This window comes from Neltuma alba, unplaced genomic scaffold (genome assembly GCF_004799145.2).
Source record: "Neltuma alba isolate B1F8T4 unplaced genomic scaffold, ASM479914v2 tig00011238_pilon, whole genome shotgun sequence".
Lineage (NCBI taxonomy): Eukaryota > Viridiplantae > Streptophyta > Magnoliopsida > Fabales > Fabaceae > Neltuma > Neltuma alba.
The window spans coordinates 1-14,583 of NW_021635957.1; the positions used below are offsets into that span (position 1 = coordinate 1).

Here is a 14,583-nt window from a genome sequence, read left to right on the forward strand (position 1 = left end):
TGAGTACGGGGAGGAAGAGTCTGAAGACTGGATGAGGAGTCCGTCCAAAGACTCAGGGCAAAGCAAAGCGACATCCTCGCTGCTCAGGCTCAGGCTCAGGCCTCAGGGTATGTGGGTGTGTATATAAAGTACGGCTTGATCTAAGTCCTCTCACTATTATTAGCAGAGCAGCAAATTAAACTTAGTAACAGAAGTAGATAATACTGTACAATCTCCCTGAGACAACAACTTCACAAGGAATTATATGCATTTCTGTCTCATTAATTAGCAGTTTAGTACTCTCCCGGTCGGATATAGAACTCAATTCTTGAATTGGTTTTGGTTCTAAATATAAGACCCATTTCTCATATTTATCAATTTTCTCTAAATTATCCCTATGGATACTCCCTCAATCATAATCAAGTAGAAGAAAGAGAGGGGTATTAAAAAAATGATTATAGTGTTTTAAGAAAAAATGTCACTTTTCTTATAATGAACTAATTTACCTAACTTTCTTCTAATCAAATTAGTTAAATAGGTCTTATATTAAGGATCGGAAGAGTACTATACGTGTTCTGACATGGATTACTTGTTAGAATCAAGGTCTGCTGCATTAATTATATTAAAGAATATAGAAGAGGATCATGCGGGAGAGCTTACGAAACATTTTCACATGTAATTTGTTGAATGTGTATACACACACACACACTTTCAGTTCGGCGTCAACGAGGATGAAGCATGTGGGTGGTTCGAGGAAGAGGAGCGGGAAGGAGGAGGGTTATATCCCACTGGCCTTCAGGGAGACCAAGAAAGATGCCTATTATTACTATTAGCTGATTGGACCATGAAAGTGCTTCTGGGTTCGTATTGCATTGTGAACGTGTGCTTATGTGTGTTTATATGTGCATGATTTGCCTAATAATGGTGGTTATTTTTCACTGGTTATGATCAGGTCCAGGCTGGGGAGATTTAGGAACCAGCAGAAAATTTACTTGGATTGTGAAATTGATATATATGCAGTCTCAAAGAAGCTGTTTATGTTTTGTTTGACTCCCTCAACTGATCAAAAATTCAAAATCATCGTTTTGCGTGTCGGAGTTTATTCCGTTTGGTCGTGTCGGCAGTCTTGATTAATGTATATCCTTATTGGCTTTTATATCCCTGTTCTAGTTTAACTTGTTTCAAAAGAATTATACTGTCATCTGGTTATACTTCTAAGGGTTTGGGGATCGATGACGGAATTAAAACTAAAGATATCCGGCCAGATGGTGTCATTTCTGTTACTCCTGTACATGAAATGGCACCACATCAGATCATCTAAGATGGATGGACGTGCATGCGTACGCGCCTGAGGTTTCAGCGCGTCGTCAGTGAGTATGATCTACGCCACGCTACGTCATTGCCATTTGAGAAGACAGCATGGATTGTTGCCACTTACCCTGGCTATAGTTATAACGATGATAAGGTACTTCTAACCTAATTTTTATCATGGTTAAGCGAAGTTTTCAATTTTATATTATCTCTTAAAATTTAATAACTTTTTAATTTTATTTTTTAAAAAAATTATAACAACAGAATAATAAATTAGAAATAAAAATATACGTTCACATAATAAATTGGAAAAATTACAAATAAAGACCCCTCAATATATAAAATAGCAATCAGGGACCCTGAATTTGAAAAATGCTCACAAAGACCCGGTCCCAATTTGCAATTATGAAATCATGGCCAAATTACCAAAATACCCCTCTTTAATTTTTTTTCAAAAAGGAACACCACTGCCTCGCCGGAATCCAGCCGCCAGAGCTCCGATGCCGGCGGCCGGATTCTGGCGGCTTCCTTTTTTTTGTTTTTTGAAACTGTTTTTTTTTTTTTTAAATTGGGGGGAAGTGAGGTTGGGGGATTTGATCCCCAACCTCATATTTCCCAAAATTAGGAATGACCATTGAGCAAACAAAATTTTTGCTAACATTATAATACAAAAAAATATAAGTTAACTCATTTACTCTTGTTCCAGGTGATAACAAGAATACATTTGAAAATAACAAGTTCTGATTATAAAATAACAAGTCTGGGATTAAAATTTAACAACACGTTTTTTTATAAACAACACACTCTGTTTCAGGTGATAACAACAATACATTTGGAAATAACAAGTTCTGATTATAAAATAATAAGTATGGGATTAAAATTTAACAACACGTTTTTTTTTATAACAACACACTCTGTTGCAGGTGATAACAACAATACATTTGAAAATAACAAGTTCTGATTATAAAATAACAAGTCTGGGATTAAAATTTAACAACACGTTTTTTTTATAACAACACACTCTTTTTCAGGTGATAACAACAATACATTTGGAAATAACAGGTTCTGATTATAAAATAACAAGTCTGGAATTAAATTTAAGAGCACCATTTTTTTATATAACAACACATTTTATTCCAAGTGATAACAACAATACATTTGAAAATAACAAGTTCTGATTATAAAATAGAAATCTAAAATTAAAATTTAACAACACATTTTTTATAACAAATTATTATACTTTTGAAAAATAAATTATTTATAACTTATAAAAGTATTTTAAATCTATTTAATTTGCTAAAAAAATAATTTTATCTCCAATTTATAATCAAAACTTGAAGTGTAATTTATTATAGATTAAAAATACTTTTTATTGTTCAAATTTATAAATAAAATTTAGGAAAATGACAACACACTTTTTTAATTTTTTTAAAAAAATTTTAATCTATATATCTATACAACTCATTATAATATTTTATATTATTTCATTCTTTAAATATTAAAATTTATTATTAAGTATTTAAATATTATAGTATAATTTATTATTTCATTCTTTATATTAAAAAATAGTTTTTATATTTAAAGAAAAAAATAGTATTTTTAATTATAAATTAGAGATAAATTTCATTTATAAATTTAAGCAATCAAAAAGTATTTTTAATCTACAATAAATTGTACTATTTATAATTTATAAGAAGTAGTTTGATTTATAATGAGTTGTATAGATATATAGATTAAAAATTTTTTTAAAAAAAATAAAAAAGTGTGTTGTCATTTCCCTAAATTTTATTTATAAATTTGAACAATAAAAAAGTATTTTTAATCTATAATAAATTACACTTCAAGTTTTGATTATAAATTGGAGATAAAAATTATTTTTTAGCAAATTAAATAGATTTAAAATACTTTTTATAAGTCATAAATAATTTATTTTCAAAAGTATAAAATAATTAATTGTTATAAAAAAATGTGTTGTTAAATTTTAATTTTAGATTTCTTATTTTATAATCAGAACTTGTTATTTTCAAATGTTGTTGTTATCACTTGGAATAAAATGTGTTGTTATATAACAAAAAAGGTGCTCTTAAATTTTAATTCCAGACTTGTTATTTATAATCAGAACCTGTTATTTCCAAATGTATTGTTGTTATCACCTGAAAAAGAGTGTGTTGTTATAAAAAAAACGTGTTGTTAAATTTTAATCCCAGACTTGTTATTTTATAATCAGAACTTGTTATTTCAAATGTATTGTTGTTATCACCTGCAACAGAGTGTGTGTTATAAAAAAAAACGTGTTGTTAAATTTTAATCCCAGACTTGTTAGTTTATAATCAGAACTTGTTATTTCCAAATGTATTGTGTTATCACCTGAAACAGAGTGTGTTGTTTATAAAAAAAATGTGTTGTTAAATTTTAATCCCAGATTTGTTATTTTATAATCAGAACTTGTTATTTTCTAATGTATTGTTGTTATCACCGTAACAGAGTGTGTTGTTTTAAAAAAAAACGTGTTGTTAAATTTTAATCCCAGACTTGTTGTTTTATATCAGAACTTGTTATTTTCAAATGTATTCTTGTTATCACCTGGAACAAGAGTAAATGAGTTAACTTATATTTTTTTTTGTATATAATGTTAGCAAAAATTTGTTGGCTCAATGGTCATTCCTAATTTTGGGAAGCATGAGGTTGGGGGATCAAATCTCCCCAACCTCACTTCCCCCCAATTAAAAAAAAAAAAACAGTTTCAAAAAAAAAAAAGGAAGGCCGCCGGCATCGGAGCTCCGGTGGCCGGCGGCTGGATTCCGGCCAGCAGTGGTATTCTTTTTTGGAAAAAAAATTAAAGAGGGGTATTTTGGTAATTTGACATGATTTCATAATTGCAAATTGAGACTGGATTCTTGTGAGCAATTTCTCAAATTCAGGGTCCCTGATTGCTATTTTATATATTGAGGGGTCTTTATTTACAATTTTCTCATAATTAATTAATATAACTAATTTTTTTAATTTTTATGTTAAGAAAATTAAAAAAAAAACTTTTTGGTGAGGAAAATGGAAATCTTCGGGTGACGTCGGGGAGCCCTTGCAAGCGTCTCAGCAATTCTGAAATTCTGGGGTTTTGTAAACACGAAACAATAAAATGGAGTCGCCGGGAGGTGAATCAAAGCATGAATTTTGTGTCACTCCCAATCTAATAGAAGCAAGAATCAATCAATTGCAGAGTAAATCATACTGAATCAGTCAGTCATTTAAGAAAAAGAAAATCCGCCAGCTAATAGCCACTGCCCAATGCGGCCTACTGATCAACTGCTCAGCTGATCCAAGTTAACCTAGATATGGACACCCACTCGTCTCACGCGGCCGGGAACATTCGCTCCCGTAGCTCCCAATCCCCCTCTCCCTCTCACTCTGCTTCTGCCTCTGCCACCTCTACCATCCACAAGCGCAAAATGGCGTCGGATGATCACGCTCCTCCCTTTCCCCCCTCTTCCTTTTCCGCCGACACCCGCGACGGTGCTTTAACGTCCAATGATGACCTCGAGAGCATTTCTGCTCGCGGCGCTGATTCCGACTCCGACGATGAGTCGGAGGATGCCGTTGTTGACGACGACGAGGAGGATTACGACAATGAATCCTCCATGCGCACCTTCACTGCCGCTAGGCTTGAAAACCCCCCCTCAGCTCCGCGGAACACCAAGCTCCAAAAGGATAATACGACGGTCAAGATAGAGAATTCGGATAGCGCTAAAGACGCTGCCGCAGCCGGGACTGCTTCGGTGGGAACCATTCCCACCTCGACCTCAGTTCCGGGCATTATGGTTAAGGAGGACGCAACAAAGATTTTTACTGATAATTTGCAGACGAGTGGGGCATACTGTGCCAGGGAAGAGAATCTCAGGAGAGAGGTAGAGCACTCCTTCGCCCGTGAATGGGAGCAAAATTTCCAGTGCGATTGAGGAGGGCTTTAAGTTCGCATCATAAGTCAATATCATGTGCATTCTCATATCAGCACTAGCCATTTGTCCCTGTTTCTGGATTAAATTTTTAATTTCTTGTCGCTCAATTAATCTGTAGCAAGTATTTTGTTGCATACTTGCATGTTTGACGAGAGGTCTTTTGATTCTGCCATGTATGTTTGCTTCGCATCTTTCCTTTCTGTTTTGCCTTTTTCTCGTTGTCTAAACTATTCAACGCTCCTTTTCATGGAAATCAAGATTCCTAGTTATGACGATTTGGTACCTTGGAGTCTTTCAGGAAGAAGCAGGGAAGCTGAAATTCGTATGCCTTTCAAATGATGGTGTTGATGAGCACATGGTTTGGTATTTATTCATCTTTTCTAAGAACATTCAAGTACCAGCTGGCTGGAGGAGATTTAGCTTATTTTCTAATTCTCTGTGAACATTGATATTAATGATATTCATTCTTACTACTGCTTTTGATTGGTTAGGTTGATAGGATTAAAGAATATTTTTGCTAGACAACTTCCCAACATGCCCAAGGAATACATTGTCCGACTTGTTATGGATAGGTAATGCCAGTAGTCTTTTAAATTTTAAGTACTAAAACATATCCATAGGCATTTTTAAATGGACAAGTTCTGAAATTGATTTGAGATTGTGTTTTGATGCTTGTAATTGTAAATGCTTGCACTTGCTCGTTGGATTTGCAGGAGCCACAAGTCTGTGATGGTTATAAGACGTAATCATGTTGTTGGAGGAATTACATATCGCCCATATGTAAGGTAATGATTCACGTCCATATCTTCATATTCTTCATGTTACTGCTGTATTACCTCATTTTGTTATCGGTTCGTGTAAAGAGAAAATGAGAGGTTGTCACACTTTTCTTTATTACTGTTAAGATGTCAATAGAGTTAGCATTAATTTGTTTTTTCCCCCCTCTTTATTTGCTACCCCCCCTCCCACTATAGTGTAGTCTTTTTTTGGGAGGGGGACCCATAACTTAGCCTCACTTGAAACAAAAAAACTATCATTGTATTTACTGATACTCTTGTGGTTTATGATTCATAGCCAAAAGTTCGGTGAAATAGCCTTTTGTGCAATAACAGCTGATGAGCAAGTAAAAGGTTATGGCACCAGACTGATGAATCACTTGAAACAGTATGCTCGTGATGAGGATGGATTGACACACTTTCTCACATATGCTGATAATAATGCTGTTGGCTATTTTATCAAGCAGGTCTAGTTATCAATATATGACATCCTTGTCTGGCGGTATCCTTTTTTTTTTTTTTTTAAATAAGCTAATCATGAGATATATTAGTTGCTTTTGGATAGCATATTTACTGATTTGTTCTCTTTTGATCAACTAAGGATGAAAGAGGAATATCTGGACATCGTTAGTTGGTATAAGAATTATTAATAACGGACAATCCCCTGGTTTAAACCCCAACCTTCCATCCTTTATTAGAATTTGTACCATTAGGGCCCTAAGCCATTGCAAATGGAGACCCAAATACAGAGAAAAAAATCATTGTGATATTGGAATCCATTCCTATCCAATTGACCTAATTTTTAGTATTTCCGAGAGGAATTTTTTAGAGGAAAAGTGAGGGGGCGCATGGGGTGGGCTTGTTTTAAATATCCCTTCTGTTCAACTAATGGATACAATTTTAGATTTGGCATTGATTTTGGTTTATTTTCCTTCAGGGCTTCACAAAAGAGATTCACTTGGAGAAAGATAGATGGCAAGGGTAATTTTATCTTCATTCTTGTCTGAAACATGGCAGCGGTTCTTCCCATGGCTGTATCTAACGTGAAGTGAAAGAATGTTTTCTTTTTAATTTTATTTGTCACTTCAGTATCATAATTGGTTGGGGTGTAGAGTTACCCGAATTGCAAGTGCTTAATTTTTTTTATTTTTTAACCAAAAAAAGTGATTTCATCTTTCACTATTTGTTTGTTATATACCATCTGGGGGATCATCAAAATTAATCGTCATTTCAGGTATATCAAGGATTATGACGGAGGAATTCTCATGGAATGCAAGATCGATCCAAAGCTCCCATACACTGATTTATCAACTATGATTCGTCGTCAGAGGCAGGTAACATAGTATCCATTTGGCAATTTGTTAGATTTACTTTCATAATGATTTAGATGAATTAGTTTACATGAGAGGTCATCATGTTTCTTTCATTAAAATTTTAACATATACCTGTAAGTATAAAACGGAATTTTTACACTCTAAACTCATTTCATCTTAGTCTGAACTTTTCTTTCCCATATAATATACCTCTATTAATTTTCAATGGCCTCCTCTTAAACGCACGCAAACACATGGAAAAATGGTGAGGAAGGAGTTGCCAAGCATATTAAATCTTAAGAAAGTTGGACAAAAAGAGGCCTCATCAAGGTAGATGTGCATCCACTCCCTGAAGGCATTTGGATGCAAATCCCTGATCCATCCGTGATGAGCATAAAATAAAGTTTGATGATGGGCTGTTGGATTGTTATGCCTTTAACTGGGCCAAAATGATTTTGCTCCCTGGAGGCATTTAAGAGTCCACACTTTGACATCATTTAATTGGTCAATTAGCATGTGAGTGTAACTGTGACCAAAGAATTAAGTAATGAAGTGTGATCACATGCATATTTGAGTATATTCTGATGTACGGTGTAGTGCAGAATTAAGATGCAGTTAGATGGAGTCCCATAAAAAGGGATAGAGAAAGATCGAGAAGAACGTTCAATGACGTCATTGAACAAGACCTCCTAAGGACTTGATTGTTGATAGAATACTCGTGTGAACCATGTAGCTGACCCACTTAGTGGGATAAGGCTTGTTGTTGTTGATGTTGTTGAATCTAATTTAGGAGGGCTGTGTGCATTATTCTTGTTTCTATATAAATTGGAGCATTGGAGCATCTGGTGACATTATTAATTATCTTCTTTACTAACTGTTATTCTGTAGATTTTTCAGATTTTTTTTCCTTGAGAATAATCATTATTGGTTTTACAATATAGGCTATAGACGAAAAGATAAGAGAGCTGTCAAACTGTCACATTGTTTATCCTGGATTTGATTTTCAGAAGGTATCCAACATTATCTAATCTTTTCTTCCTTTTTATTTATTTATTTTTTAAATAATTGCATTCATTCATGACTTGCTTAAAAGTCCGCCACTTTCCTTGGTTGTGACATATGTGAGCAAACTACCTGGCATGTCAGCCTAAGTTGCAAGCCCCCCCCTTTTTTCTATTGTTCACATACTATCATTAATTGAGAAACATATGACTTGTGGAATACATCATGCAGAAAGAAGCTGGTATTCCTAAAAAATCAATCAAAGTTGAGGACATTCCTGGTTTGAGTAAGTACCAAATTCCCAATCCCAGTTTATCTTGCCAATGTTCTTTAGTTGGGGTGCTTCTGGGTTAAATTATGCTTTCCCAGTCCCTGCTTTGAAACGTATGGGCTTAATTAAAATTTTATTTTTGTAAGTACTGGTCATTGTTCAGTTGTTAATAGATTTTACACATGAAGTTCTGTGTTTCCTGTGATTCGTGACATACGAAACTGGGATCTGTTTATAAACTATGTCAAGAACTGATCTGCAATCTCAATTTCTTATTCGGGCGACCCCATGCATGGTGCTTAGTTTCTTACTAACATACTTGGCGTCAAGGGGATTTCATCTTATTTTGCTTTTATCAAATCCTGGTCATTTTACCGATTTATAGATACGTATAAACGTTGGCTTTTCCCGTGGATGCGAGCAAAAAAGCGTTATGTTTAGGAATTCAGATATTGTTTAAAAACTGATCAGACGTCCGTGGTTCATGCAATTGCAGGAGAGGCTGGATGGACTCCTGATCAGTGGGGTCATTCCCGATTTAGAAGTTTAAGTGTTTCTACAGACAGCGCTGCGAATCAGAAACATTTGACTGCATTTATGCGATCACTTCTGAAGGCAAGTTTCTTGAATGCTTTATTACCTTGAATTTAAATTTTCTATTGTTTACCTTCTTCTTCTTCTTCTTCTTTTTTTTCTTGGTGATAACTTGTTTACCTTCATTCGCATCTTGAGTACATCAGTTTTCCTTTTCCCTTTCGGTTCTTTCCTTTTTCAGTCATTGCTGTTATCTTGTATACAGTCAATGCACGATCATGCTGATGCCTGGCCATTCAGGGAACCCGTTGATGCCCGGGATGTTCCTGATTATTATGACATCATCAAAGATCCAATGGGTGAGAACTACCATATCCATATTATTTTTGTTTACTTTTACCTTGCGTTTCTACTTTCTGTAAGCATGGCAACTGCTTCAACTTCAATCTGTGAATTCTCTCCTGTGGTTTTTTCTGGGGATATTTCAAGCTTTTAGTTGAAACTTTTTATATGGTTTCTCATATGGTTCGTAATATGGGGCTTTCCTAATCTTTGTTGCTGATTGTTTGTGTTGGATATGACCTAGAATGTTAATAATCGTCATAAAGGGTCTCATCTTTTGTATGCATTTAATGTGGGTGCAGATCTGAAGACAATGTCTAAGAGGGTGGAGTCTGAGCAATATTATGTTACATTTGAGATGTTCGTTGCAGATGTCAGAAGAATGTTCGCCAATGCACGGACCTATAACTCCCCAGACACGATTTATTACAAATGCGCTACCAGGCACGATGCTCCAAGTCGACTGTTTTTCCTTTCCTTCCCCTTTCCTGTCCAGTTTGATATGTAGATTAATGAATAAATAAGAAGAAATAATTATTGTTAAATAATTAATAATGGTGGCATAAATATTGTAGGCATCGTGGGTTATTGTGGAATGGGTTTGACTGAAGTCAACTTTGGTGTTTCTCACTTTTCATGTATATATATTTCAGGCTGGAAACCCATTTTCAGAGCAAGGTTCAATCAGGTCTACAGGCTGGCACCAAAACTCAGTAGCAGCCTCTGAATTCATTAGGGGTTCCTCTAGCCTTCAGCGGCTAAAGAAAGCTGAATCCCCTCCAATATTTCCTTGTATGTTGTAAAAACTTGTTCTTTAGTTGGCCAAAAAAAAATTGTTCTTTAATTTAATTTTTTGTCAAATGGGTTACCTTTTTTGTACAGTTGAGATTGATTTTATTTTAATATAATAGTAAAAACAATTAAGTTGATATAAAGTTCTAACAAATGTATGTGCAAATCTAGTTGTGTTGAAAGAGAAATACAATTAACTGCGGACACTTTTAAACAAATGTTGATTCAATTAATAAGGATTTCACTCATAATGCTCAAATTTTACTACATAAATATTTTTAAATATGTTCTTTAAATTTGGAGGTATGTTGGTGAGTTCTTGAACTCAATTCACTTAAATTTAACTAGATTTTAAAAAAATCTAATCCAATGTCATATTAAGGGAGAAAAAAAGTGATGAATTAGTGTTGAAATGAAACTCTAATCACCCCTCACAAGTGAAGGTTTGCGCTTCCGTCTTAAGATGCTCTTTAGACAGCATATGAAGGCCTTTTTTAAAATTAAAAAAGAGAGGAGTTTTACAGCTTTTGGGTGAAAAATAATCTATATTGTTGCTATCACTTTTGTTCTTTACTTCAGCGGCAAAATATTATCAAATATTACGCTATTTAAGAATCAATAATAAAATAATGTAATGATATTATCAATGTATATAACACCAAAATATCGCCTTAAATAAATGATAGAAATACGGAGAAAAAGAGCGGCATCTTCTGCAACTGTCGTTCGTTTTTGCCCTCGACGGGAATTTAATTAGAGGTCAGGGCTTGAAATTTTTGGAGTTTTCCTTCAGTTCTCGGCTTCTCGCTGCTAGGTGCATTCGCGAGTCGTTACCGGTTACCGCTTCTTCCCGAAGACTACCGAAAACGCACGGAACGTTGTTGAGCTCCCCGTTCCTTGTCCCTCCAATCATCATTCACCTGCACCCCTTAGATCCGTCGAAAATTAACCCTCAACATTATTACTCATCTCAAAACTCGAATGCAATCATACTGACAAATCCAATCGGATCATTCTGATTGCGTTCCACTCGTTCCTGCAACTCTGAACCCAAATATTTGGTGAGTTTTAGTTATCTGTGATTTAATGATCAGAACTTATCGGTAATGAAGAATTAATGTCGTAGATATTTTTATGTTCTTTGCTTGGTGTAGCGTAATCGGTTAAGCGTTTAGTCAGCTGAGGCTTCAGCATTGTTTTCAATTGACTCGGAGTCTGTTTCTTTCCTATCTAGTGTTTCTCTCACGATGTTTATGCACTTCACCCATCATAATTCGTAAGACTTGGCTGTCGTTTGGGCGTTAAATTGGAATCAGATGTCCTTTAATTATTGATTTCACCTATCAATTTTTCCCGGATTTATCTGGTGATCCTAGGTATATGAATGCATGCTAGGATTGCTGTAGGCTGTACAGCTTCTTTCAAGTAGCTGTCTATTCTGTTGGCATCTGCTTCCAGACAGCCTCCTTGTTTCCTTCATCACATTTTGGTTAAGTGATCATTCTTTGGAATAGTGAAAATCACCTCGAGCTTGTCTAAATTATTGGTGCTAATTCTAGGAGATATGGTTTAAAACGATGTCTCTTGGTTTTGTCCATATCACCGTAGGGCTACCGAGACCTTAAATAAACACTAATAAGATCTAATATCCGGTTTTGTCCTTGGGCTGCCTCCCCTGTGTTCCTTGTTTGCTAGTTGCACACGACTTCGTTCTTTATATGCCAATGCTTCTCTCATCTTTTTTGCGCCTTTTTATTTGAAGTCACATCAAATGGCCAACAGAGTTCAAATCCCCTCAAGAAATTCAGCACTCATCGCCATGATTGCAGATGAGGTGAGAATGCCATGCTTTTATAATGCTTTTCGTGCATGCCTTTTTTTTTTTTTTTTGGGCGAGATTGTCTTGTAGATTATAAACGCGTGTTAGTGGGACAGCGTAGACACTTTTCCAGCAAGTTTACCTCTACACGTATTTGCGACTTATGAAGCTTCAGCCTTAAGCTTTAAAGAGTATGGTTATTTTCGTCCTTAAAACTATGGTTTTCAAGGAAGCGGCGTTTTCTTCCCATATCTGATGGGAGATGGAAGTGAGTTTTCCAGTAGAATTGTTACGGTCTGCCAAGCACACCAAGATGGATTTTCTCTTTCCTTTTCCCTTTCCTAACTCTGTTCTTTTATACTAAACATGCCTTAGGATTTTTGAGATTTTATTTGTTGTTGGTATGCAAATCAAATTGCACCACCCAAGACTAGTCAATAAATTAATAATGCGGGCACCTTAGTGTCTTAAGCTCCTCACCGCGTTATAACTTTCCTGAGCCATTGTAGTGTTCTGCTTGTAATTATTTAACTGAATTTCACACAGGACACAGTAGTTGGATTTCTGCTGGCTGGAGTGGGCAATGTTGACTTGCGTAGGAAGACAAATTACCTCATTGTCGACTCAAGTATGCCATTAAACTTCGATTATTATATCTTATAACATGATTAGTAATTTCTAAATAACGTTTACAGTTTATAGTGGCTACATGTTATCTACTCATCTTAAATGTTGTTTAGATAGTTATATGTCTACTACATGTATTTTGTAACTGCTTTTAAGATATGTTGAGGGCATCAGCTGTGAAATTCCTACGATTAAACCCTGGAGAAGTTCCCAGTACAAAGCCATTTTACCCTTTGCTTCCAATTCAATAACAAAAGTCTATTTGATAACATCAATATTTTGATATGTAAAGCACGTGGCAACTTAGTGTGTGTGCACGGGGGAGGGCGGGCAGATGTGGGTGCATGGGTGGGTGGGTGTGGAAAGAGGAACAACTGTTATTCAAGAAGTGTCCCATTAATGTAGTGTTGGCACTATAGTATTTTTATGATCTATCTCTGCTTGTTTTCAGAAACGACTGTCAAGCAAATTGAAGATGCTTTCAAAGAGTTCACAGCAAGGGAAGACATTGCAATTGTGCTGATAAGCCAATATGTAAGTTATATTTGCATCTTCAGACTAATTCATAATTCGCAAGTGGGTAAGGCTGTTGTCCGTAGACATGCAAATCTAGTCAAAACCAGCAATAGCCACTTGTGGAAGTGAACATGACCCGCATGTTTCTGAAGATCCTCGCTGTATAATAGCTTATCCTGCACAATGATTGGATTTACTTATATGGAAACCCTACCAAAACCTTACATGATATTAGATACTGCGAAGTCTTATTTAATTGGGTCACCTAGACTTTTAATATTTCTCCTGTGCCAGGTCTAGATGCATTCTTGCTCATCAACTTTTGGGGTTTTTACTGGATGGCTCTTTTTAATACAAATTCCCTATATAAGCAGCTCCTTTTATGAACTTGTTTGGTATTTTTACACACACGCACATCATTTGTGGGATCATCTGTTGTTTTGGCTTGTTTTCCTAGAGGATCTATTCCTATCTCAAACCGCTGTCCACTGCCTTCAAAGATGAATAATGATTAATTAGCCAGTGGAAACACCCCCCAAAAAAAAAAAAAAAAACCTTGGAACTGATTTATGATCCTCTGGCTTTCCTTCATAAACTCTAAACTGTGCATGTTTAATTGAAGACCTAATCCTATATCCTTCATTATCCAGGTTGCAAATATGATAAGATTTTTAGTTGATAGCTACAACAAGCCTGTTCCTGCTATACTGGAGATTCCTTCCAAAGACCATCCTTATGATCCTGCGCATGATTCTGTCCTTTCGCGAGTGAAATATCTCTTTTCTGCTGAATCTGTGGCATCTGGCAGACGTTGAACTCGAAGCTTGTTTCATTTCACATTCCCCCTCCCCCTTCCAACGCCCCCGGAAAAAACCTTAAAAAATTCTCTCCTGTTGAATTGTAACTTGGATAATTTAGCTTTCGTGGGGTTGTTTTCTTTCCTTTTTGAATAAATTAGCATGGTGCCTTTGTATTGCATGGAGTCTGAAGAAATAAGATGCATGGTTTATGGTTCATAACTAGTGATTTGTTAAAATTTTTATATTACATAGAGATTATATTAAACAAAATAGATGTTGCTTTTTCTCCGCCTCAAATTGTCAATTTTTCACTTGAGGTTTGGTACACAATGAAGATAAGGATATATCTATATATATATATATATATAAATATATTTTTGTCATCGAATATAAGGATAATTTGATAAGCGAATGCGCGTTTAGTTTAATGAAAAATAGTGATAGCTTAAAAAATGAAGGCAGAAAAAGTGATTACAATGCTCTAAAATATAAAAAATAATGACACAATGTTTTTTAGGTAAATATGATTTTTAAAGGTAAGTTCAGCC

At 35.2% G+C, this 14,583-nt stretch overlaps 2 protein-coding genes across 4 annotated transcripts; both read left to right on the forward strand.

The window, feature by feature from the left end:
* The first annotated feature begins 4,419 nt into the window (after positions 1–4,419).
* Positions 4,420–10,427, forward strand: LOC114762608 (histone acetyltransferase GCN5-like). Of its 3 annotated transcripts, XM_028952120.1 has the most exons (13): positions 4,422–5,192; positions 5,542–5,606; positions 5,735–5,815; positions 5,957–6,028; positions 6,318–6,486; positions 6,957–7,000; positions 7,254–7,353; positions 8,274–8,342; positions 8,566–8,620; positions 9,102–9,220; positions 9,405–9,498; positions 9,784–9,925; positions 10,135–10,427. In XM_028952120.1, exons 1-13 carry the CDS (start codon positions 4,623–4,625, stop codon positions 10,196–10,198), a joined length of 1,644 nt encoding a protein of 547 aa, XP_028807953.1. In that variant the 5' UTR covers positions 4,422–4,622; the 3' UTR covers positions 10,199–10,427. The 3 variants fall into 3 exon arrangements, with proteins under 3 accessions (XP_028807951.1, XP_028807953.1, XP_028807952.1); XM_028952118.1 differs by having other exon boundaries at positions 4,420–5,192; positions 9,381–9,498; positions 9,784–10,427; XM_028952119.1 differs by having other exon boundaries at positions 9,784–10,427.
* Positions 10,428–11,088: 661 nt separating this feature from the next.
* Positions 11,089–14,300, forward strand: LOC114762613 (V-type proton ATPase subunit F). The gene is made up of 5 exons (XM_028952126.1): positions 11,089–11,334; positions 12,036–12,107; positions 12,639–12,720; positions 13,171–13,253; positions 13,886–14,300. The coding sequence occupies exons 2-5, from the start codon at positions 12,045–12,047 to the stop codon at positions 14,048–14,050; spliced, it is 393 nt and encodes a 130-aa protein (XP_028807959.1). The 5' UTR covers positions 11,089–11,334; positions 12,036–12,044; the 3' UTR covers positions 14,051–14,300.
* The last annotated feature ends 283 nt before the right edge of the window (positions 14,301–14,583 follow it).

What these genes read in the sequence shown, in the direction of transcription:
- LOC114762608 (XM_028952118.1), top strand. Translation starts at nt 4,623, where the DNA reads ATGGACACCCACTCGTCTCACGCGGCCGGGAACATTCGCTCCCGTAGC. An exon ending in GTCCGACTTGTTATGGATAG is followed by an intron (nt 5,816 to 5,956) that starts GTAATGCCAGTA and finishes TTGGATTTGCAG; the next exon opens with GAGCCACAAGTCTGTGATGG. An exon ending in TGAGGACATTCCTGGTTTGA is followed by an intron (nt 8,621 to 9,101) that starts GTAAGTACCAAA and finishes ATGCAATTGCAG; the next exon opens with GAGAGGCTGGATGGACTCCT.
- LOC114762613 (XM_028952126.1), top strand. Translation starts at nt 12,045, where the DNA reads ATGGCCAACAGAGTTCAAATCCCCTCAAGAAATTCAGCACTCATCGCC. An exon ending in TCGCCATGATTGCAGATGAG is followed by an intron (nt 12,108 to 12,638) that starts GTGAGAATGCCA and finishes AATTTCACACAG; the next exon opens with GACACAGTAGTTGGATTTCT. An exon ending in TTACCTCATTGTCGACTCAA is followed by an intron (nt 12,721 to 13,170) that starts GTATGCCATTAA and finishes GCTTGTTTTCAG; the next exon opens with AAACGACTGTCAAGCAAATT.